We start from the raw sequence: 23,805 nt of genomic DNA, 5'->3' as shown, positions 1-23,805 counted from the left end.
GTATTCAAAGTTGTGTGTGTGTGTGTGTGTGTGTTTTTGGAGCCTACCCCAGGAGACCTAGGGCTCAAGGCGGGGTACACCCATATTAATCCACTGCAGGGAACAGACACACACACATTTACACACTACAGATAATTTGGGAAAAGCAGTTAGCTTGATCTGTATGTCTTTGGACTGTGGGAGGAAACCCGAGTACCCGAAGGAAACCTATCAAGCACACACACACAAAGGCAGGAATCGCACCCTCTAACTAACATTAATCCTGAACATGCAACAGAGCAACAGTGCTAACCACTACACCACTGTGCCACCGTTATATTATTTGATTTATTGTTAGTTATAAGAAATGAAAAAACAGAAACAGCAGAAGTAAAGACAGAGCAAGGATTGTCACCTCCTGATTTAACTGAATTATTTTATAAAGACTTTCAGTATATTTTCCTATTTTAACAGATTAAGTATCTCTATGTTCCTCTGGTGCTCTAGTTATGCGGCGGACTTTATTCTAATTATTCTTTCTCTTCAAGAATGATATACGACTTTGGGAATGTATTAGTGATTAGTAACAGCTCACTTGAGGATTTGTGTGAATATGTTGTGAGGATAGAAAGCTGTAGAACAGAAGACAAATGGACACCATTGAACAAACAGGTTTATTATAGAGAACACAGACATGGTGCAGGTTTACACACGCTCGGGTCCACAGCACTGGCCTTCTTCTGCACTTGGTTTTCAGAGCAGAGGACAATGGACACTGACCTTCAGCCACAGAAAGTAATACGTCATGGCCCCTAGTGGGCAATAAGGGCTCGGATAAATGGCTTTGATGGCTGCATGGATGAGCACTCACACCCAAATGTCTTTTTATTTTTAGTCTTTCTCTTTTTTAATGATTATTTCATTGGTTTTGTTCATTGGCATTGAAATGTCAGGTCTACGTGATTAGTTCAGCTCGTTAATCTTTTATCATTTAGGATTTTCTCTTTTCATTCCTAAATGATATGCACATCGAGTGGAACACTCCGCGACAACCTGAGAGAATCTGGTGCTGCGATGCCGAACACGAAACACATACAAACACACACAGAAACACTGCGGCGTTGATGCGTCTACTGTACAAAACTATGCTAAGTTCACTCTAGCATCTAATCCATAAAAAACAAACAACTAAAATGGAACATTAACGCTAATAACATTAACCTTAAAGACGAACAATTTAGACAATAAATCTACATCCTTCCCTCATTATCACACTCCCTTATTCAGGTTTAAATTCGCCTCTCTTTGTATATTTATATGTAGACACTTTTAATATTATGTGAGGAATAGCATTGGGCACATAAACATCACATAAAGACACTTTTCTCAGTTATGATCATAATAATAATAATAATAATAATAGTAATTCTTCAGTGCAGCTCAGTAGAGCCCCCCCTGGTGGAGGGGGGGTTGTATGTGTGTTAGTATTACAGTATGCACAAGCATAGCTCAACCTTAGATCAACTTAGGTTCTGTAAACCCCTCCCATTGGTCCTCTTATTTATCTTCCTCAACCCTTTTGAATCTATCTTTTGGTCATTCTTTTTACTGGATCTTCTTGGTGGTGTTCTTGGATTTGGTTTTGTTAACATAAGCCTCGAAGAAGAACTGACAGAAGAGCACGAAGTAGCTAAGGTACATGAGCGAGGACCAGATGATGTTCTGGAAGTGTGATGGACACTCGTGGCCCTGCTGCATCCACTGGTACACCAGATAATTCACCACGCAGCCCATCAGCATCTGGGTGATCTGAGTAAGCGTGATGAACATGGCGAACTTGCGCGACACCCTGAACCCAGCCGCTCTTAGCGCATAGTAAGAGTACATGACAGCATGAACCAGGTAGTTCATGGTCATGAACCAGCCGCCGCCCGCCACCATGTCTTTGTACGAGTACCAGGAATAGAGCAGCACGGTGATGTGATGGTACCAGTGCAGGAAGATCAGTTTCTGCTTACGCAGGACGATGAACAAGGTGTCACCTGTGAAAGAGAGAAAGAGATGTGAGACAGAAGCTACAACAGAAGTCATGCGATTAACACACAAGACATCTGTACATTTAAGATAAAGGAAGGGGCGGAGCTAACTTTACCTAAGCTAGCCTTAATTTTAATTTCTGTTTTAATGTAAAACACTAGCACTTTCCTTAAATTGTTTCCACACTGCTGAAGCAGATACATCATTTAAGCGCAATCGCCAGGTGCCTTAGTCTTATAAATCAGATGCAGATTCAATGACATCATTCTGTGCATTCAAATCTTCCTAACCTTCAACGCTGCAACGTGGAGTTTTTTTGTTTGTTTGTTTTTTTACATAACTAATGAAATAAACATTTATAGTATTTAGTTTTATGGAATTTATGGCCAATGTGTTTCCAAAAGACATTATCCTCAGACAGAATGACCATGGGGATTTATTCATCTTTTTGCATGAAAACGCTCCTTATGGCCAATAACACATCTGCCAACTCACACTGACAAGGCAAAACCTTTATCTCTGCATTTCACCTGTACTTTCCTAATAAATCTTACGTCAGGTAAAAAGTAGACGGGCAGCACTACTGTTTGAGCGATACACCAAACGCTAAATGGTTGTGAACGCAAACACAGTCATAGATAAGCTCAGTAAAGAGAAAGAAATGGTTCTCGAATGCAAACAGTCTCACTGAGAAATCTTTTATTGCCTGATCAATAGAGCGCTCGGATACGGCAACCTGTATCTGAAGCGTTCGTGTGTATTTGTACGTCCTGACGCATGGACTGATCCAGGTGTGGGTTTTAAGGTGGGCGGTGCCGACGAGCTGAATCAGCTATAACACATCATCAGTGTTTTTAAAACTTTATATGAATCCAGTCTTGTTTAAATGGGTGTTGTGGTTTATTCTCAGTGAAGCACTGACACTTTTTTGTAACGGTCCTAAAGTTGTATGTTTAAAGTAAAAACGGTGAAAAAAGTGTCCAAGTTCCTCTATATTCATATGTGTATGTGGATAGGATCAATCAGCTGGAAATTCCCAAGCACTTTTAACAGTATCACACTTTTATAAATTTCGTATGTGAACCAATAATAATTTAGAAAGCAAGGATTATAAAAATACAGCAATATTTTATCAAAATAAATAAATATCAAAAACGTAAATATGAATTTAAAATAATTTAAAAGTCGCTTTTGGACTCAACATGGCCATACGAGACTCTCCTTACAAAAGTTTCATGCAACATAATTGAATCAATTTTCCCCTAATTTATCTACTGATCAATCTATAAATTTAGAAACTTCCTCAATTATTAATTCAAATCCAGATTTTTTTATTTTACAGAAGCCGCTTTGTGATAATGTCCACTAATAAAAGCTCTATACAAATAAAAACCAACTCAGTTAACGTCCACTGACATTCCAGACAATGGTTTGGATTTACTGCTTAGACACCGCACAAATCGCAGCGTCGTAGCACACGGGTATAGAAAATGATGGCTCCGCTGTTGCTCTGTCACTTGATAGTGTGACCATGCGGTAACTAAGACAGGCCAAAGCGAAAACAATACACCTGAAACGTGGGTCGCTCAAGGTCATGAGGAGGTCACGGCAAAAACCGTATAAACTATAAACGCGAGATAGACAGATCACAAAGCCAGGCAGGGTGTTGGTCAAAGTAAACGGGGCCGATTTATTGTCAGATGGTTGTCATGTGAGTCAGACACATAATGTAGAGGTGTGTGTGAGTGTGTGTGTGTGTGTGTGTCCGTGTTTGGTTACTACATCAATAGATCACTGACAGTCAATAAATGTTTAAGCAAAACATGATCCTACAAGTGAGATGGAGAGCCCTGTTTGTTGGTGTGTATCAGACAGAAAACACACACACAAACACACATACCGCGTCTTGCGGTGAGACAAATAGGTGTATGACTGAACAATAAGACACATGTAGGCACGCGCGTGTGCACACGAGAAAGCTGCCAGTGAATGCCGCGGTGCGGGTTTCCCAGGACGTTTTATTGATGAGGTGTGTAACTACTGGAGAATGTGGACTAGCTGGTATTTCTGATTTGTGCAGTGTTTACACTCCTTACCAACATTTTCCCCTCAGTAAAACTTGTTTTAACAGATTTTAAACACCAGCTAGCATATGGTTTAGTTTATTAGCATTTTTGTATGAGGTAATAACTTTAGCAAAATCTAAGTAACTATTACCTGTTAGCATGTTTCATTGTTCAGCATTTGTGCTAGTGTATAACTTTAGCGGACTCTACAGTTATCATTAATCATGTTTTAGTTGATTAGCTAACACTAGCTAACACAGCCAGTTAGTGTTGTTTTTTTTTTTTTAAGGTAAAATCGTCAGCAGAATCTAAATAACCGTTACCTGTTAGCATGTTTTATTGTTTAGCCATTGTGTGAGGTAATTTCTTTATCAAAATATAAATACAATTTGCCAGTTAGGATGTTTTATTTGGTTGTCTGAGGTATCATATTTTATCAGATTTTTTTTTTAGCATTTTCTACTACACAATTTTTTATTCCTAATTTATTCCTTTAGCATTACAGATTCTAAACAAAAATTAGCCACAGTCGTCATTCATCGGCATAACGCTAACGATCTCTTTGGGTGAAATATTTACTTTAATCATTACGATGCGTTCTGCTAAAGGGATTATTCGCCCAGTGCACTTTTATCTGAAATCGATGAGCAAAGATGGAGGTTTGGGATTGCGGAAGGACTCACCGAGCTCCGGTGCTTTACTCAGCACGAAGGCGTACGCCCAGAACTTGCTGACGGGTCCGTTATAGAAACTTTGATCACACACACTCTGCTTCAGGCCTTTAGTCATCAGGATGAACGTCATGTAGCTCCCCGTGCGAATGGCACCGAATATACTGATGCAGAAAGAGCAGAAAACAGACAGCAGTGTGTTATTGAGGCTGTGTTCAGGACACTTTAGCGTGTAGCTATATTTAATAAATTGTTAAAGACTTAAACAAAAAATTGAAACCAGCAGCTGGATAAATAATTATGCATTTTTTATTAATATAATGTTAATATTTATATAGTATTTAAATGCTTAATATTGCAAATTTATCCTTTCACCATGACATATTATTATTATTTCTTGTGGTCTAGCCATGGACAAAGATCTCATGCTTTATGGCGGTGTTTTAAAGTTTGTGTGAAACAGGGTCAACTTTTCAGGTTAAATCTTTTCTCACACTTTCTTCCTCAGTTTTTTTTTTCTCTCTCTCATGCTGCCTTCGAGTGCTATGAGAGTACGGTATACATAAGTGCAAATGGTGGAACTTCAGTTAAATATTATCAGCCAGTCGTAAAGTTGATCACCAGTTACCTTGGTATTAGGTTCATTAACCTTGATGGAAGGTTAATGATTCTTTTTATATATATATATATATATATATATATATATTTGGCCTCTGTCCACCACAACATTAAATGGGAAATAAAACACTGAAGATGTAAGCAAGGTCATGACTTTCAGTTAAAATATAAGGCGTTTGGCAAAAGTGTTGGATTTACCATTCAGGAATTACAGCCTTTTCCATACACACACCCATTTTGGTGGGTCATAAATAATGGAACAAACGGCTGACAAGCAGTTGCATGGCCAGGTGTGGCCTGTTCAATCATTATTCAATGACTAATCAAGCAGATAAAAGACATGGAGGTGGTTCAGAGAGTCACATTCAGTGGGTGGTGTTCACTCAGTCTCTCAAAATGAGGCGTCTATGCAAGTGAAGGAGGCTATCAATAGACTGACAAAAAATAACATTCAGAAAGATATCAAAAACATTGGGAGCGGCCAATACAACAGTTTGGAACATTCTTAAAAAGAAGGAATTAACTGGCGAGCTCAGCCACAGCAGAATGCCTGGAGGTCAATGGGAGACAACTAAGTGGATGAATGCAGAATCCTTGCCTTGGTGAAGAAAAAAAGTTAAGTTAAGGACACTCTTGAGGAGGTAGGCATCATTGTCAACGTCTACATTTAAGAGACGGCTTTATGAAGTAAATACAGGCGCTTCACAACAAAGTGCAAACTAATGGCAACACTCAAGAAGAGAAAGGCCAGATTAGACCGGAAACCACCAAAAAAAGCCTGCCCAGTTCTTTAATTGGATTCTTTAAGAATGATGGGAAAACGAAAAGAAAGGAACAGCTCATGATCCAAAGCACCACATCATCTGTCAGACATGGTGGATGCAGTGTTATGGCACAAGTGTGTATGGCTGCCAGGGGAACGGGTTACTGGTGTTTATTGATGACCTGATAAAAGTAGTAGGATGAATTCTGAAGTTGGCCATACTGCTCAGACTCAGCCAACTGCAAAATCGGTAGGATACTGATTCATATCGCAGATGGATAACAATACAAAATATACAATGAGGGCTACCCAAGGCAAATAAATTAAATATTCTTCACTGGCCAAGTCATTCACCTGATTTCACCCCAATAGAGCATGCTTCTCACTTACTGAACACAAGACTGAAGGCAGCTGCAGTAAAGGCCTGCCAAAGCACTTCAAGGGAAGAAACTCAACATTTGGTCACGTCCATGCAGGCAGTCACTGAGTGCAAAAGATTTTCATCGAAGTATTAAAGGCAATCCTTATGTTTGTAATAACGCTAGGTTGTTCCATTATTTATAAGCACCAAAATGGGGTTTTTGTGTATAAAAATGGCTGTAATTCACTTTTATCAAAATTAAAGCCGAAATTATTGACTATGCTCACATCTTCAGGATTTTATTTTAAATTCAATGTGGTGGCGTACAGACACAGTGGGGCAAAAAAGTATTTAGTCAGCCACCCATTGTGCAAGTTCTTCTACTTAAAAAGATGAGAGAGGCTGTAATTTTCATCATAGGTATACCTCAACTATGAGAGACAAAAAAAAAAGGAAAATCACATTGTAGGATTTTTAATGAATCAATTGTAAATTCCTCAGTAAAATAAGTATTTGGTCACCTATAAATAAGCAAGATGTCTGTCTCTCACAGACCTGTAACTTCTTCTTTAAGAGGCTCCTCTGTCCTCCACTCAATACCTGTATTAATGGCATCTGTTTGAACTCGTTATCAGTATAAAAGACACCTGTCCACAACCTCAAACAGTCACACTCCGAACTCCACTATGGCCAAGACCAAAGAGCTGTCAAAGGACACCAGAAACAAACTGTAGACCTGCACCAGGCTGGGAAGACTGAATCTGCAGTAGGTAAGCAGCTTGGTGTGAAGAAATCAACTGTGGGAACAATTATTAGAAAATGGAAGACATACAAGACCATTGATAATCTCCCTCGATCTGGGGCTCCACGCAAGATCTCACCCCGTGGAGTCAAAAAGATCACAAGAACTGTGAGCAAAAATCCCAGAACCACACGGATGGACCTAGTGAATGACCTGCAGAGAACTGGGACCAAAGTAACAAAAACTACCATCAGTAACACACTGCGCCATCAGGGACTCAAATCCTTCAGTGCCAGACGTGTCCTCTGCTTAAGCCAGTACATGTCCAGGCCCGTATGAAGTTTGTTAGAGAGCATTTGGATAATCATTTGAATGAGCATTTAGATGATCCAGAAGAGGATTGGGAGAATCTCATATGGTCAGATAAAACCAAAATAGAACTTTGTGTTTGAAGGAGAAAAAATGCTGAGTTGCATCCAAAGAACACCATACCTACTGTGAAGCATGGGGGTGTAAACATCATGCTTTGGGGCTGTTTTTCTGCAAAGGGACCAGGACGACTGATTCGTGAAAAGTAAAGAATGAATAGGGCCATGTATCGTGAGATTTTAAATGAAAACCTCCTTCCATCAGCAAGGACATGGAAGATAAAACGTGGCTGGGTCTTTCAGCATGACAATGATCCCAAACACACCACCTGGGCAACGAAGGAGTGGCTTCTTTCAAGGTCCTGGAGTGGCCTAGCCAGTCTCCAGATCTCAACCCCATAGAAAATCTTTGGAGGGAGTTGAAAGTCTGTGTTGCCCAGCGACAGCCCCAAAACATCACTGCTCTAGAGGAGATCTGCATGGAGGAACGGGCCAAAACACCAGCAACAGTGTGTGAAGACCTTGTGAAGACTTACAGAAAACGTTTGACCTCGGTCATTGCCAACAAAGGGGATAGAACAAAGTATTGGGATGAAATTTTGTTATTGACCAAATACTTAATAAATTCATTAAAAATCCTACAATGTGATTTTCTGGGGCGTTTTTTCTTTTTATTTTGTCTCTCATAGTTGAGGTATACCTCTGATGAAAATGACAGGCCTCAGTCATCTTTTTAAGTGGGACAACTTGCACAATTGGTCGCTGACTAAATACTTTTTTGTCCCACTGCACATTACAGTACATATAATATATATTGACCCTTTTCTGTCTAAATGTCCCCTCAAATATATCAGCAGCATTAATTCATTATTTGTAATATGTTTTATTAGTAACAGCACAGCACTTTACCTGAACACAGCGAGTGTTAAGGACCAGAGCACCAGAGGTTTCCTCAGTTCAAACTTCTCCCTCTGCTTCATCACATGCCGGCCACCAAGGATGCAGGCTGCGTAGAGCGCCGAGAACAGGAAGGACTTCTTCCTGCACACAGGAACAAACATCCGGTTGAATAATGAGGACTACGGCATGAAATATCAACATATTAATTTCACAACCAAAATCAATAATCAATCAAATCTGACTGTAATTTAAAGACATGTATTTAAATCCACATATGGGAATTAGATCATCTTTAAGTGGGTGTGTCTTTAGGACTAAGTGGAGAAATGTAGGCATCTTATTTTATTTTATTAAAATGAGAAAACGTCTGTGTGGGTGTGTCTTTACAGCCATAGAAGTAAATGTGGGTGTGTCTTTAAGTCCATATTTGGAAAGGAAGGCAGCATGTGGCCTGTCCAAGTCAATAAATGTTTAATTTTAGCAGATACAAATGAGTTTTAATGGCAGCAGCTGTGCAAATAATTTTTACAAAAATAACATAAAAGAACAAAATAAAGAGTCGTGTCAGGTCAGGTCACTCCCCAAACACTTTCATCGTTATCAATATTTTAAAAAATAATTATTCAGTATTTTTACAAAATAGTTCAATCAAGAGGAGAGCAAGCGGAATTAAAACTTTTTTTAATGATTCTTTTCATTTCCATGCATGACTGAGGCTCTGTACTCCACCCAGGCCGCCGTGTTTAAATTCATACTGACGTTTAGAACGGAAATGCCAGAGTTTGTGTTTGTTTAGTTTCTTATTATAGCTGTAAATGCTCTTTTCATAGCAAGACAGACACATTGCTCCAAACCTACACACTGCTGCTTTAAGTTTCATATTAATTTTAGCACATGTGACTATGGTCTAGGGTTGCACAAACATCGTCGAAATCAAACCTGTAATTATTTATCTCAATTAGAAGCAAAATATTTACATTACACTTATTGGAATATTTCTCTTATACATCAGCAGTTTCAATAGTAGTAATTAGTATTTGTTATAAAGCGACACACTGAATTTTTTTATCCATGTAAACTTTTGCGGAGGTCCCAGTTTTAAGGTCCTGTTTATCTCACCACTTCTAATACAACGGGTATAAATCATGATTACATTTAAAAGACTGAAATGTTTTTGGGTCACATGTTCAGATCAGCGGGACTGCCGTGTCGTAATCGAGATCTTGGCATCGCCGTGCTTCTGTCATTCGCTGCCAGAATCAGAAAAACTAGACAGCAGGAATTATGGGAGTAAACTGAAGCAGTGGCCCCTGCCAACGTCCTCGTCCCCAAAACACTGAGACGCTTTATTCTCTTTCCAGGAACTACAGCGTGTGCTCTGCAAAGAAAATCAAAATACTCCCAGGAGATCTTGTGTTCCAGGACTTGGAGCAAAAGCGGAAAAAGATTTGATCAATAAATTGAATTAAAGCCTGCGAGCTGCTCAGTCTAGTCCATTTTGCCCCGATCCCCTGTAGGAGGTCATACAAGGACATCGCTAAATATCGCCGTGTCTCCGCCTGCTTCATTTCTCAAGCAAAGACAATGAAGTCGTTCTTGACCTCCTTGGTCCTTCACAGCACTGTCTTTTGTTTAGAAGAGCGAGAAGGACAGCACTGCGTCACCTCACAGCACTGTGCAGCAAAAGACATCTCCTCTCTCCGTCCTGCAGCTAGCTCAGACACCATGCCCATAATAATAATAATAATAATAATAATAATAATAATATTCGGCTATGTTACTATTTATACTTGACTATAGTTTTCTTGTTAGCTAGTTTTTTTTTCTTTAGGACTTTGTATTGTTAGTTAGCTAGCATTTTATTATTATATATATATACACACACTTCCATTGAACATCATTCTAAGAGTAAAAACTCCATTTATTTCTCTATATAATGCCCTGCGACATTAATGCACTTTTCGCAGTGTTTCACTAGTGCTAGTTTTCTCATTACGCCAGAGCAATGATCGGACTGCCTGCACCACGTCCTCCCAGGAACTCCTTTAATGGCCCAAACATGTGGAAACGTCTTGGAGCGAGGTCAGGACTGTTCAGGATAACTCCCAGCCGAGTTCCTGTAATGTGCAAGTGGCGTTGGTAAATGAGTGTGTGTACAGTACACACAGATGCGGATGCGGCTCTTCCTTTTTCAAGTCGGTGAGAAGTTATCTGTTGATTTTCAGGGTTCAGGCGTTTAACTTGCTGAGTGTTCACGGGACGAATGCAGTGGGCTCCGAGCCACCGCAGCCGAGATCGCCATTCACGAACGTACGGCCTTCTTTGATACGTCAATTCAAAAGTCCTTTATGTATATATTAGAGTCAGAATCACAGTCTTGTTTTGGGACATTAGCCGTGTAGTCTTGTTTTGCTAGCTTTATTAGCTAGAAATTAAATTTTGAGACATATTGGGACGTGTGAGCTAGCTGGCTGTACTGTGGTAGAGTTTATACTGTTAGCATGCTGGTAACATTTATAGTGTTAGTGACTGCAGCAAGCTTCGTATCGGGGCATTCTCAGTACTGAAATATTCAAAAGAATAGACTTTTACATATTAATAAGCAATGGAATGAAAACAGTTGTTGTAATGTGTTTGGATGTCTGTTGTGTCCTTGGACTTGGGGCTTAACCATAACTAAAGGACTTCTCACATAACTGAGGACTTCACACGTTTGTGGCAAGGGTGAATGAGCAAGACAGAAGCTGCAGTGAGAACTCTCCGATCCACACTGGGAATGAAATCCTGAGAAATGGGTGTGGCTCAGCCGAGTTAGACTACCTAATGTCATCTTTTTTTTCTGCTTTTCGTCTTTTAATTTCTGTTTGTTCATTTATTTTCTCCTTCCGTCTGAGTTCAGCAAACCCGGAGCAGACGGTAATTAATGAAGCACCTGCAGCAACGAACATCTGGACCGAGCTGCTTTTCACTCAAACTGCATCTCGAGTTAATTTAAAACACAAACCAAGTGCACAAGGCAAAAAGAAAAATCTGCAGTTTGAGAAGAGCGGCGTTAGCAGAACGAGCTCTGCGAACAGCTGGTGTGGTTTTAGTGAACGCAGCACAATGACGGGAAAAAGGGCACAAAATCAGCACACGTGCGTTCGGGGTTTGTTTTTCGCTGATGCTTCGATCGCCATCACAAGCTCACCATCCTGCTCCATATTGCTCCATCCTGCCCACCATCCTGCACCATGTTACGGATCGTTACGCAGACCGACCTTGAAATCTGCCGTGATGTATAAGGCACTGCGTGTGTATGTGTGTGTGTGTGCGTCTGTTAAGGCTTAAGATGATTCTTTATGAAAGGGAGAAATAAAATGGCCATGTATAACCACACACACACACACACACACACACACACACACACACACACATGCACACCATCCATGCTGTTGAATTCAGGGGCAAAACAAGGTGACTGAAAAACTGGGTGCATTTCCTCCTTCTTCGTCTCTGAGCAGAGTGGTGATGAGGAGAGGCGCTGGGTTTCATTACTGCGGCACAATATTCAGTCAGACAGGCTACCCTTCCTTCTCTTCACATCAAACAACCACGACAGAGTCACGGAGATTGTTCATTTTACTACACAGACGTAAAACGCTCAGCAGCAAGCAACATTTTAATTCAGAGTTTCTCAATTCTGTGCGCGTTAGATGTGAGATGGTAACAGTCTAATGAATTGTCCCAGATGCCAGTAGCTTCTACCCTCGGGTGGTTCCTACGCCAAGAGAAGGAGTAATAAAACAAGGGTTTCATCTTATCCTGTTATGTACAATCTTAAAATGTAACACAGGTTGGGATATGTGTTAATTAACTGTATATAGCAACTATATTTATAATATAACCCTGGACAGCCACGCCCACAGTGACAAAATACAAATGTTACGCAGTAACATGGTACGGTTGCGTACTATCATTTACCCGTTAATTGCTGCTAAGAATTTTGTATTAAATGATAAATTCTGTTTTGCACGTAGCGCTGACCTCGACCACCCGGCTATAATCTAACACACACATACCGTAGCTAATCATCCTAGCCAGGCTCCTCAAATTCTTGCTAATAACTTAGGTCTCCGCGATTCCTTTCGTGAACACCAGATTGAGCCGCTGCTTACGGTACAGTCCACTTCGCCTTCGCCTCATGATCACAGAGAGCTCCGTCACTAAACTGATCACTGCTGTTTACAAACACTGGCGCTAAACTGACTGTTCAATAGCGGGAATCGTTCTGCGTTCAGAAATGTTTCAAGAGAGCTTCATGTGTGGACGTGCACAGAGGGGCGGAGTTCAGGCTTTTAAATACGTGAGCAGATATGATCCATAAAAGGAAAATTCATAAAACTTTTTATAATTTTTGACCTTGACTATGTAAAATGTGCAAAATTTGAAACTTAGCTGTAACATAAAATATGTTTAGTCTTATTTTGGACATTGCTTTACTAGCCGAAGCTAACGAATTTTAAAAACTTTATCTTGTTTCTGGATTAAAATTTTTTGGTCTATCATCTTTCTCCTGCTCATAAAAACAGGAGCCTGTCTGTTCGTGGTGTGTGAGCTGAAGAGAGAATATAAATACACCAGATTAGCAGGTGAACTCCAGTTACTCATCTGAAGCTAAGTCTCTTTATGCAACATCACATTACTAAGCAAACTGCAGGTCTGTACACAGGCTCGGGGTCCAGAGTGTTTGATCCACTTTGTACTTAGATATAACAGAATTATACGATTAATCATTTCTAGAAATGGGCTGAAACACTGCTGCTAGAGTAAAGTTCTGATGAGCTGCTGATCAGAGCTAATGTCACCACCATGAAGAGTTTTATTCCTCTTATATCACAGCAATTTTTATTTGTTTATCAATAAATAATAATTTATATATATTTTATACATTTATATTTACAGTTGATCATAAAACAGTTATTTCCTCACCAGCATCTGTGTTTTTTTTCTCTAAAACTTAAAAGCAAGACAAAAATAAAATTGCAGCTCGTCATGTTACTTCAAACTGCACAGAAGCGTAAAGTCCTAAAGATGTGGGAAAGCTTGGGGTTCTAGCGTTACCTCTGACTGTTACACAGCGCTGACACTGGAGACTCCTTCCATGCAACATCACTCAACTAAAACATACTGCAACTACATTATCATCATGAAAAATAAAACATCTGATTAACATTAACTTCTCAGTGATGCCGTCCGCAGTACGTTTTCATTTATGGTTGTGAATACCATGGTTCTAATTTCTTTTTTGGATGTTGACTTTGGTCTAAACTTATGTTAAAATGTATTTATTGGCTTGTCAAATATTTTTCCTTTTCTTTAATTACTGATACCTTCACTGTTATGGTTTCTTTCAACTCATCCATTATGTCTGATGGTAATGTCAGCGTCAGAGGTTGCGTGCTCAGGAAGATTGCTTTTTTCTGGATTTTTGCTTTTTCTCGACCGTCACAGTTGCACAGGCAGCAGTTCTCCTGTTGTGACTCGAATCAGTTTAAATGTGTAGCATGCTCTGAACATGTCCCTGTTTAGGAGCTGTTACTATAGAAACAATAACGCATAAGAACAAGCGCATAAACCTGCACTACAGTCAGAGCAGGTACAGAAGGTGAGATTTAATCATCGCCTTCTCTCCTGACCAATCAGACGTGAGACATCAGCAGCAATCTAATTGGAATAAATACGTGACGGTCTATCTAACCTGAGCTCAGTGTGATTTTATCTAGAAACGAGAGAATGTTTTTTTTCATGAAGTAACACCAATACTGGCCAATTCACTAACACACAGCGTACAGAGTGTGTGTGTGTGTGTGTGTGTGTGTGTGTGTGATTCTGCTGAGTGAAGCAGCTACGTGTCCAGGTCAGTCAAGGACAGGTTGAGATCTCTATCAGACAGGAGCATGTATTACTGCTTCACATGTATATCTGACATACGGTAAAGCAGATTTAGGTATAGTCTCATCTGATCTCTGTGTGATCAAAGATCATAATCCGCTGGCTGAGGTGTGATGAACGTAAGACATACCTAAACTTCTTTTTTCTTGTGTCATCTGATAACCATCGCAGTTTAATAGTGGAAGTACTTAAACACCTCTGTTGTGTTGAAAAGAATCTCATGATAAGCAAAACCTTTTTTGAAACTTGTGAAGGAAGCAGCATTCTGGTGAGAGAAACACATTCCATTTCCTCCGCACCTCATCGACAGACCTGACCCAGCACGGGCGTTCGTCTTTCTTCTTGATGCAAAGCACAAAAATGGATGAAGTGTTATTTGCATTTTAGCCAAATCCCGAGCTACTGCACGTGCGTTTTCACTCAGCCAGGGCAATATTTATGTTTTTATTAGACAATTGACAACATAATGAAAGATCTGTAGTTTCGGCTGTTCGCCTGAAGGCTCTGTAGGGAGCGAGTCTGAAAACCCCAGTGGAACCAGGACCAATTTAGCTTTGAGATGTGTTTACAGCACAAAACAATGGCAGCTGCTTCATTTCCCAAAATTAATCTATTAAAGCGTCCCACAACGTGCTCTAATCTTCAGAGAGACTGAATCAAGATATCTGCTAAAGGTTTTTAGATATTTTGGGAGGTTTTTGCAGTTAATCATTGCTGATATTCCATGTTACAAATATTAAATGTTTTAATCAGCTTGACTAAAACAGAACAAAAATGTAATTCTCGGATACATACATCCGAGATTGTTGAGAAGCACGCTCGGCCATCATACAGGACCCTGCAGTAGACGGGGTAAAGCTCTGCATCATTGGCGCGTGAACTGCCGGCTTCCTGATCATTAACCCAGGGATAATGATATCACAATAATATATCATAATATCTGAATATATTCCTTTGATACACAATTAGAAACAATAGGTAGTTGTCTTTAAATCACACAACCCTGACTTGTCATAGCCTTCAACTTGTGTAGCTTTTTTACCTAGCCAAAATTGTGGCAAACAAGAAGTCCTGTGACAAAACTAAAAAAACTGTCAAATGAGAAGAAAGAACTTGTTGAGTTCTTCATGTTAAATTAAACATGTAAAGCAAAATATAGCTGTGTTAAGTTTACATAGCTCTTAATTTGGGATTTCTTTTAAAATATAGATTTTTTTCAATACCAATATTTAATAATATAATAATATTTTTAACTTCTAAAAAGGTTTGTACACTGTAAACCTTGACAAGTAGACTTTTTAGAATTTTTTTTTGCTTTAAATAATTTAAGTTTTCAACCAGTTTTTAAGTTGATTGTAATTTTAGATTGTATTGAATAAATGTGCATATATAAGAAAAAATAGACTAAGCCTGAGTAGTTACCACTTAAAGACAGTGTTGTTTGCATGTTAATTTATGTTACAGGAAGTTATCACAGCGCATTAAACGTCTTTATATGTAGATTGTTCAGAAGCAGGGGCAGCCATGATACATATATTTATGGAAGAAACATGGTTAAAGCTCTGCATTAATGGGGAATAAACTCCTGACTTTCTGGTTATTAACCCAGAGTCTTAACCGTTGAGCCACAACTGCCCTACCCATGTTCCTGTTGTTGTTGGATTTCTCCACCAAACTTCAGTTGTACTTTTAACAAGCGAAAACATGCAACCCTTTTAATATCATCCATCAAACAAGCTTAGACCTGTCCTGCCTGAGTTAGCCAATGAGAATTTGAATCAGGGCGATGGCCAATGCAAATAGCAAGTGAATTCAACTTGAACTTAGTTGTGCAATGAGTGATTACCTTATAAAACTCTGGTACAATATACCAAGATTGGTTAAGTAATGAAATAAAGGGGTTTGCATGGAAGCAAATTCAAGGCCAATAGTGTTGCTTCTTTTATAATTTACATTTAGGCATTTGGCAGACGCTCTTATCCAGAGCGACTTACATTTTATCTCATTACACATCTGAGCAGTTGAGGGTTAAGGGCCGCGCTCAAGGGCCCGTCAGTGGCAACTTGGTGGTTGTGGGGTTTGAACCTGGGATCTTCCGAACCGTAGTCCAATGCCTTAACCACTGAGCTACCCCTGGCCCCAGGGGTAAAAATATGCTCTATAATTAACAAATTTAAGTGATAATTGGTCCAATATATAATTGGTGTGGATATATATACATACATACACACACACACACACGCACGCACGCACACACAATAAACAGCTGACGGCAGCACCCTGGCAGCTGATGTAGCATCATCAAGATTCTGGCAACCTTTCAGGACAGGAATGCATAACTCCACACAAACTGGTTATATACTGGTTGTTTAGGTTACATTGGAGCAGATCGTACTGATGTAAATAACATTCCATCGTAAGACTTCTTTCGGGTTTAACAACATTTTGAATGGTATTTTAAAAATGCTCTACATACAGAAACTTTGTTTATATCTGACATATAGTATTGCAAAGGCTTAATAGGTTGAGTTAGTGCAACCTTTAATACTGGTTTGATTGACTGTTAACATGGCTGTTGTTGGGAAAAAAGGAGAATGTAACTGAGATAAGAAACTGCATACTTACAGTAAAACAACAAATGGTGCTATAAGTGAGAGCCACATTTCAACAAATGCATGTGGTATAGTATGCAGTTTTCAAATTATCTATGAAATAATATATGCTTCAAAATAAATATTTCCCCGTTATCACCCCAGGAGCTGTCCTAACCTCCACAGCATTACAGATTTCTCTGGGTTTTTTTGTATAATCACACAGTTGTTCTGGCAGTAACACAAATGAAAGGTTGACATTACTGCACTCGTTCTCATGCTTTACTGTTTCTATAGTAACAGCTGACTTGTAAGTAGGACACACCACATAACATAAGACTAACAATGCATAAAAAAAACATAATAATCAGGGTGCTTTGCAAGCTTTTTTAGCATGAAAAATACTTCAGGACATAGAGAAGCTTCATGCTTTCTGGTTTCTCTGTAAAATTATAAGTTGCATTTTAGAAAAATAAATATATATTAGAGAGAGAGAGAGAGAGAGAGAGAGAGAATGTGAGAAAACAAGACAGAGCGAGATGGTGGTGATGAATTAGCAAAATGTTGTTGCTCAGAATGAGCGTTTTCTTGTCTCATAAGACTGAATTGAGCTGTCTCTTTACAAGCTCGACTTTGTCTTTTCTATTTCTCCCATACCCCACTTAGGAGAAACAAAGAACCATAATCGAGACAGAAAGCGAGACATACTTTTGAGAAACATTTGAGAAATCTGAGATGTCCATGAGAAACAGAACTGCATTTGAAGGAGAAGAAAATTATATAAGCTATTATATAAGACCATAATGAGATTAAAGTCAGATATAAATGAGATGCATGAAACAAATGAGAAATATTATAGTTTTATTGAACATATCAGAAATCCTCAGTTGACAGCATACAGTGTAATAAATTTACAATTCACACAATATAACAGACAAAATCTGGCAAATCAAGAAACTAAATGATACAAAATGTCATAAAACCTGATAAAGATATTAAGTGTCACACTGCTCAACTCATAGTATGATTTATACAGAAGTTATACAAAGGCCACAGCATTGTGACGATCTTCCAGTGAAAAAAAGGAATCAAAATCAATTTTTTAAGGGAAAATTGGTTGCTTGCTGTACGTAAGGGCTACAGGAACGGGCCAATGCCAGAAAAAGTTCTCTCTCACCAGCTACATCAGTCTTCTCTTGTGGTGGACGTCCAACAAGTTTGTCCAAAGTCTGCAACTCCTGAGGCTGCTTAGTATCTAATGGAACAATAGGTAAATCTCAAATGTTTTAATATATATATATATATATATATATATATATATATATTAAAACATTTGAGATTTACCTAAACACCATTCAGATACTTCATTCCCAACTTTCTGAAGGTTGAGAGGTGGGCTTGAGCTCATGGGCTGGTGTTTACCTGACTGATGACGTGGTGCTGAAGAGACTCCGGAACATTCTCCTGCATTCTTGATCTCCTGAGGTGGCATGCTTCTGAAAAGAACCCAGTTAAAGTAAAATGTATATAATTACCAAGATAAAGATAGATGTCTCTAAAGTTACATGTTCTGGTAACTACTGTTAAATACTGAACACTATAATAAAACTACTGGTTTTCAAAAACTGATCATGCAGTAACATTACCTTACTATTAAAAAAAAAAAAAAACAACCCTAATATTAATAATACTGTAACCAGCTGACTGATTTTTACCAAAAAAAAAACAACTTTAACCTCACAAATTTAGCTAGATATGCTAATCCACATGCTAAACCACGGATTTTTTTACCAAAGACTTTGTGGTTTTAACTTACATTTTGACTGCGCTTTGTCTTCTTGGTCTTCTTCTTCACTTCAAAGTGCGTGGCGCGCTAAAGGTCTGGATGAATGATGGATAAAGTGTTTTTTGCAGTCTTGACACCAAGGCCTGACGATGCGCTGCACATTTCTCTAACACACTGGACACTTAAACATTTGCAGGCTTGGAGCACATGTGGGAGAAATTGTGGAAAATTATGTCTTTATTAGAATCTATCTGTACTTTAGGCTTAATTGTGGTGGCCATGAAACAATGTTGAACATTTAGTCATAAACGTATAATTAAAAATAGGTTTGGTCTTAAATGATGTGTATACAGAAATCACTGAACACAAACATTATCTCATTGCTTCACTTCTCGATAAAAAATATTCTGTATTTTGCATTTTAGCTATTTATTGGTAATGGTTGCATTTTTTTTTTAATTAACAAGTTAGATTTCGAAATAAAACATTTATATATTACAAAGCAATTTTAACTAATGACCACGAAGTGTAGTTGTGCAGTGGACGTTCTGGACATTCGTTTACACTTGTGGCCACTGCACAACTACACTTCGTGGTCATTAGTTAAATCACTCCATCACAAGCCACTTTAAATAAATCACTTTAAGCATATTTGCACTGCACAAGACACTTTAAATATGTGGATTGCACAACCCTGGACATTACCATTTTTGTATTACCATTTATATCTAACTTCATTCCACACAAAAAAGCCATAAATCTACTGTACATCTACTTGTACAGTTGTTTTCTTATTGTTCTATATTTCTTCATATATTTTCTATATTGTGTATTTTTTCTTGTACAGTTATTTTATTTCAATTTTAATTCTATATTTTTATTTTATTCTTTCTTAGTTAAATTTACCTTCTTTTTTATTTTTCATATTTATTTCCTATTCATAGTCTTTTATTTTAAGGTCACGAGCAGTTGTCTAAGCATTTCACTACATATCATATTGTGTATGACTGTGTATATGACAAATAAAATTTGAATTTGAAATTTTAATTTAATTGACTTTAGTTGTTACCAACCTACTTATCTACATATCTTCATTTTAGAAATCCAACCTACTAACCCTTCCCTCAATCTACCCATATGTAAAGAGTAAGATAAAAAAAAAGTACTAAACAATCTTTAGTGTAGATGGCACTGATTGACAGAGAACCCTAGCTCTTAAACCAAAACCATTTTAGCCATTCTTTGCATTATGTTTTAATAGAAATACTGTACATGAGTCAGGATTGTGCAATATAGAGTGCAATATACTATAAAATATATCATTTTTTCATCAGAATATATTCTTTAATATAAAGAACTCAATTTTGTTTCATTTTAACTAACTATACACACATGACTAAGCAAAGATTTTTTTTTAAGGATCATATCAGAAAACCCGAATGCACAGTTTACAATTACTGTATACTTAATATGTGGGGAAACACTGCTTTGGGGAAACCAAAAATATGTGAGTCGCACAAAAGACAAATATGAACCATCCTTGAGATTAAGAGGTAATGAGACATATTTAAGACACATTTAAAAAGATTTAGAAAACAGCTAAAATCTCATTGAAGTCTCAAAGACTGCATATGTGAGTCACACACAAGACAAATGTAAACTATCTCTGGGAATTAAAGGTAATGAGCCATATTTGAGACACATTTGAGAAGATGCAGAAAACGCCTAAATGTCATTCAAGTCTCAAAGATGTTTCATTTCCATCTAGAAGACAAAGACATTAACGTGAGATCTCATCTTGAAGTTTCTTTGCTATGGGAACCGTTTATCACAGCTATAACGAAAGTCATTTCAGGAACCAACTTGTCTCACAGATGTTTCCTAACTACATTCCCATTACACATTTTTGTGTGTCATTAGCAATTTGCTGCCATATAAAAAGACAAGCACACTCCAGACTGTGCACTTATTCTTTACTTTGCGTATTTTGCTGTGTGTTTGGTTTGTCCATTTGTTAGTCCTTACAAATCTCCAGTTTGATGCCAAATATAAATACTGTTTAGGGATAATACAGATTTAGAAACAATTCCCTTTGTGATGTCACAAAATACATTTAATACCCATCCATCCATCCATCCATCCATCTCGAAACATCTGTAGACGAACTAGGGACAATGGAGGCCAGTGGTGACTATTTTATTAATTCCAATTTTGTGAGCATTGTCACCTCCAGTCAACTTTCAACATCAATTAGCCTTATCTGTATGTCCTTGGAAGGAATGAGGGAGAAAACCGGAGTACCCTGAGGAAACCCACCAAGCACAGGGGGAACATGTCAACTCCATACACACAGACTTAAAGCAGGAATCACACAGTGCTAACCACCACGCCACTGTGATTTTCTGAAGCAAGGTTGCTACGCAGCTTTGGCTGGTCACTAATTATGGATGTTATGGCATATTTTGCAGGTTTGTTCAACAAATAAAGTACAATTTGAAAATGACATGCTTGAATGGACGCCTTGCAGTGTGTGTTAACAGGGAGGATTTAGACATTTGGAACCTTTTGGGGTATTTTGGTTTTCAGATGTCAGGTAGAAAGAATGTTATTATTACTTTTATTAATGTATTAATTGTACCACTACTGGAATATTGGAATGACGTCGCAAAAATGTAAAACTCTCAACTCACAACCGAAACCAATATGTGTTATTTCTTTGCCTGTGTGAACCTTTTTTTTTTTTTTTTTTTTGCTCAGTCATGTTTTGTAGTTGATTAAAATGACCTAAAACTCTGTTCATCAGTTTGCCTGGTTGTCATTCTATACTGCCCAATCCTGAGCACTGTATGTTTGTTAAAAACTGCAGAAATGGTTAAAATGGTTGCTGTGAGCTGTAAGGGCTCTCTCTTCCTCTCACACACACATGTTCATGTGTGTGTTTATATATATAAACATATATAATTTTTTTTTTCCTCAGAAATATCCCAGAGATGAGGAATACACTCTTTAACCACCGTTAACATTGACTGAATGAGGTGTTTTGTTTTGTGAGACGCTAACGCCGTGCTCTGAGGCGTTTTAGGGCTTTGAGCCGGCATCTTCCTACACCGCAACAGCCATGTTGAAATGTGATTGGTCGACGGATCTGTCAGCAGACATCATATGACCATTGTGATTGGACGGATTCGTGCCCCGTCTCCACGTGGGAGCGCGAAAATGACAAGAACGTGCAATAAGAACCGCCCGCATTCCGAACGCTCCCGCCCTTCTCTGCTCTCCGATTGGTTGATGAGAATCCCGCCACGTCACATGTCCAATCACAGACGCGTTTGTGGGTTTGACGTCACCCGAATGAGCGGCAGGAGGGTGGGATTTAGACGCCCTACATTTCAGGAAGTAATTATAGGAATAAATGGACAATGCTAGGAATGTTTTTAAAATGAAATTATTTATCTTGAATTAAATGAATTGTTTTTCTTTTTACGATGGGATAGAAGATAAGTAAGCATGATGGGGAAAACTGTTTAATATGTCCACCTGCCTTGAAATGGAGCTGAATTCTAGAGATTAAGGTTTAAACGTTTTAACCAATAAATCCTAAATAAAACCATTTTAACGATTTATAATAGTAATCAAATATAAACACCATCCCTCCTTTTTGATTCCTACATTACTTCCATACAATCCTGTTGCTTGTGCATGTTTTTATCCATCCATCCATCCATCCATGCATGTCTATATTTTATATGTCTATACAGTAGAACCAGGTCGGATTGGAGGAGTGATTTTATATGAATTAAGACCCGACACCAGGTGATTCAATGGCTTGTTCTGTGATGTGCACGCACATGCACAGAGTTGGGAGGGTGAAACTGAAATTGAGGACACATCCACCCTGATGCTGAATCACGTTTCAACAATCGAAAGACAAAAAAAACACAAATTGTATATGAACTGAAATAAAAAACGACATGCACGTTTAAGTGAGTTCTAATCTAGCTGAATCTGATCATATAGGATGACGGAAGTGATGCAAGGCTTTGGCAGTAGATTAGTGATGCTCTCCAGGGGAATGGGGTTTCACATCAGTGCAGTGGTTTCATGCTCACACTGCTGGTAGGTCAGTGTGACAGGGTGCCATTATTTACCGAACCCGGCACCGTGCATGCCCAAGCTGGGGTTTAGCTCGTCTCTCGGTGTAATGCGTGGACATTGTGCACTCACCAGTTCTCCTGCATCCACCGGATTGCCTCGTCCTCGTTGAACTGCCTCTCAAATTCGTACTCTTGTAGCGCGAGCACCGACATGATCCCTGCGCGCGACACACCGACACACTTCCGCTTTTATTTTCTCTGCGTGTGGTTTTCCCTTTTCTTCTCCTCTCTCTCTCTCTCTCTCTCTCTCTCTCTGGGTGTGTGTTCACTTGTTCTGCGATGTCAATCCGGTATGTGGTGTGTGTATATATGCGTGGTGTGTGTGTGTGTGAACGCCCTCTCTGGTTATGCCGTAACGCTTTCTCCTCGCGCTCAGGGTTTGGTCGACCTTTCGCACACTTTGACGTACGACATGGATCGTTCCAGGTTTCGAGTGCACATTTATCCTAATGATGCAATCAGTGCAATTTGTATATTTTAATATTTAAATTCTAATCCATCTCATGTGTTATGCAAATGCATCAGTTTATGCATCTTATTTCTATTGTTAGACACACACACACACACACACACACACATCATTAAAAATGTATTTTCTATTTATAACATCCAAGTGTGTGTACAATAAATTGTTTAATATCTGTATATTGTGGCATGCAAAATATATCAAAGGAACAACTGTACAATTTCACCCTAATTAAAACATACAATATGCGATATTTACATTTACACCATTTTTATCTCATTATACATCTGAGCAGTTGAGAGTTAAGGGCCCCGTCCAAGGGCCCAATACTGCCAACATGGTGGTGGTGGGGTTCAAACCTGAGACCTT

The 23,805-nt window shown here is 38.6% G+C and overlaps 1 protein-coding gene across 1 annotated transcript; it reads right to left on the bottom strand.

The window, feature by feature from the left end:
• Nucleotides 1–639: 639 nt before the first annotated feature.
• elovl6 (ELOVL fatty acid elongase 6) lies at nucleotides 640–23,298 on the bottom strand. The gene is made up of 4 exons (XM_053506075.1): nucleotides 23,041–23,298; nucleotides 8,515–8,646; nucleotides 4,766–4,917; nucleotides 640–2,021 (listed from the first exon to the last, which is right to left on the bottom strand). The coding sequence occupies exons 1-4, from the start codon at nucleotides 23,121–23,123 to the stop codon at nucleotides 1,585–1,587; spliced, it is 804 nt and encodes a 267-aa protein (XP_053362050.1). The 5' UTR covers nucleotides 23,124–23,298; the 3' UTR covers nucleotides 640–1,584.
• Nucleotides 23,299–23,805: the final 507 nt, after the last annotated feature.

This window comes from Clarias gariepinus, chromosome 10, assembly GCF_024256425.1.
Source record: "Clarias gariepinus isolate MV-2021 ecotype Netherlands chromosome 10, CGAR_prim_01v2, whole genome shotgun sequence".
In the NCBI taxonomy this organism is placed as follows: Eukaryota; Metazoa; Chordata; class Actinopteri; order Siluriformes; family Clariidae; genus Clarias; species Clarias gariepinus.
This window is presented reverse-complemented; position numbering and strand designations above follow the sequence as displayed.

Bases quoted from the DNA above. Each gene is read 5' to 3' on its own strand.
- elovl6 (XM_053506075.1), bottom strand. From the start codon at position 23,123: ATGTCGGTGCTCGCGCTACAAGAGTACGAATTTGAGAGGCAGTTCAAC. The intron at 8,647-23,040 runs GTGAGTGCACAA...TCCTGTGTGCAG, and splicing joins CGGTGGATGCAGGAGAACTG to GAAGAAGTCCTTCCTGTTCT. The intron at 2,022-4,765 runs GTGAGTCCTTCC...TCTCTTTCACAG, and splicing joins GAGTAAAGCACCGGAGCTCG to GTGACACCTTGTTCATCGTC.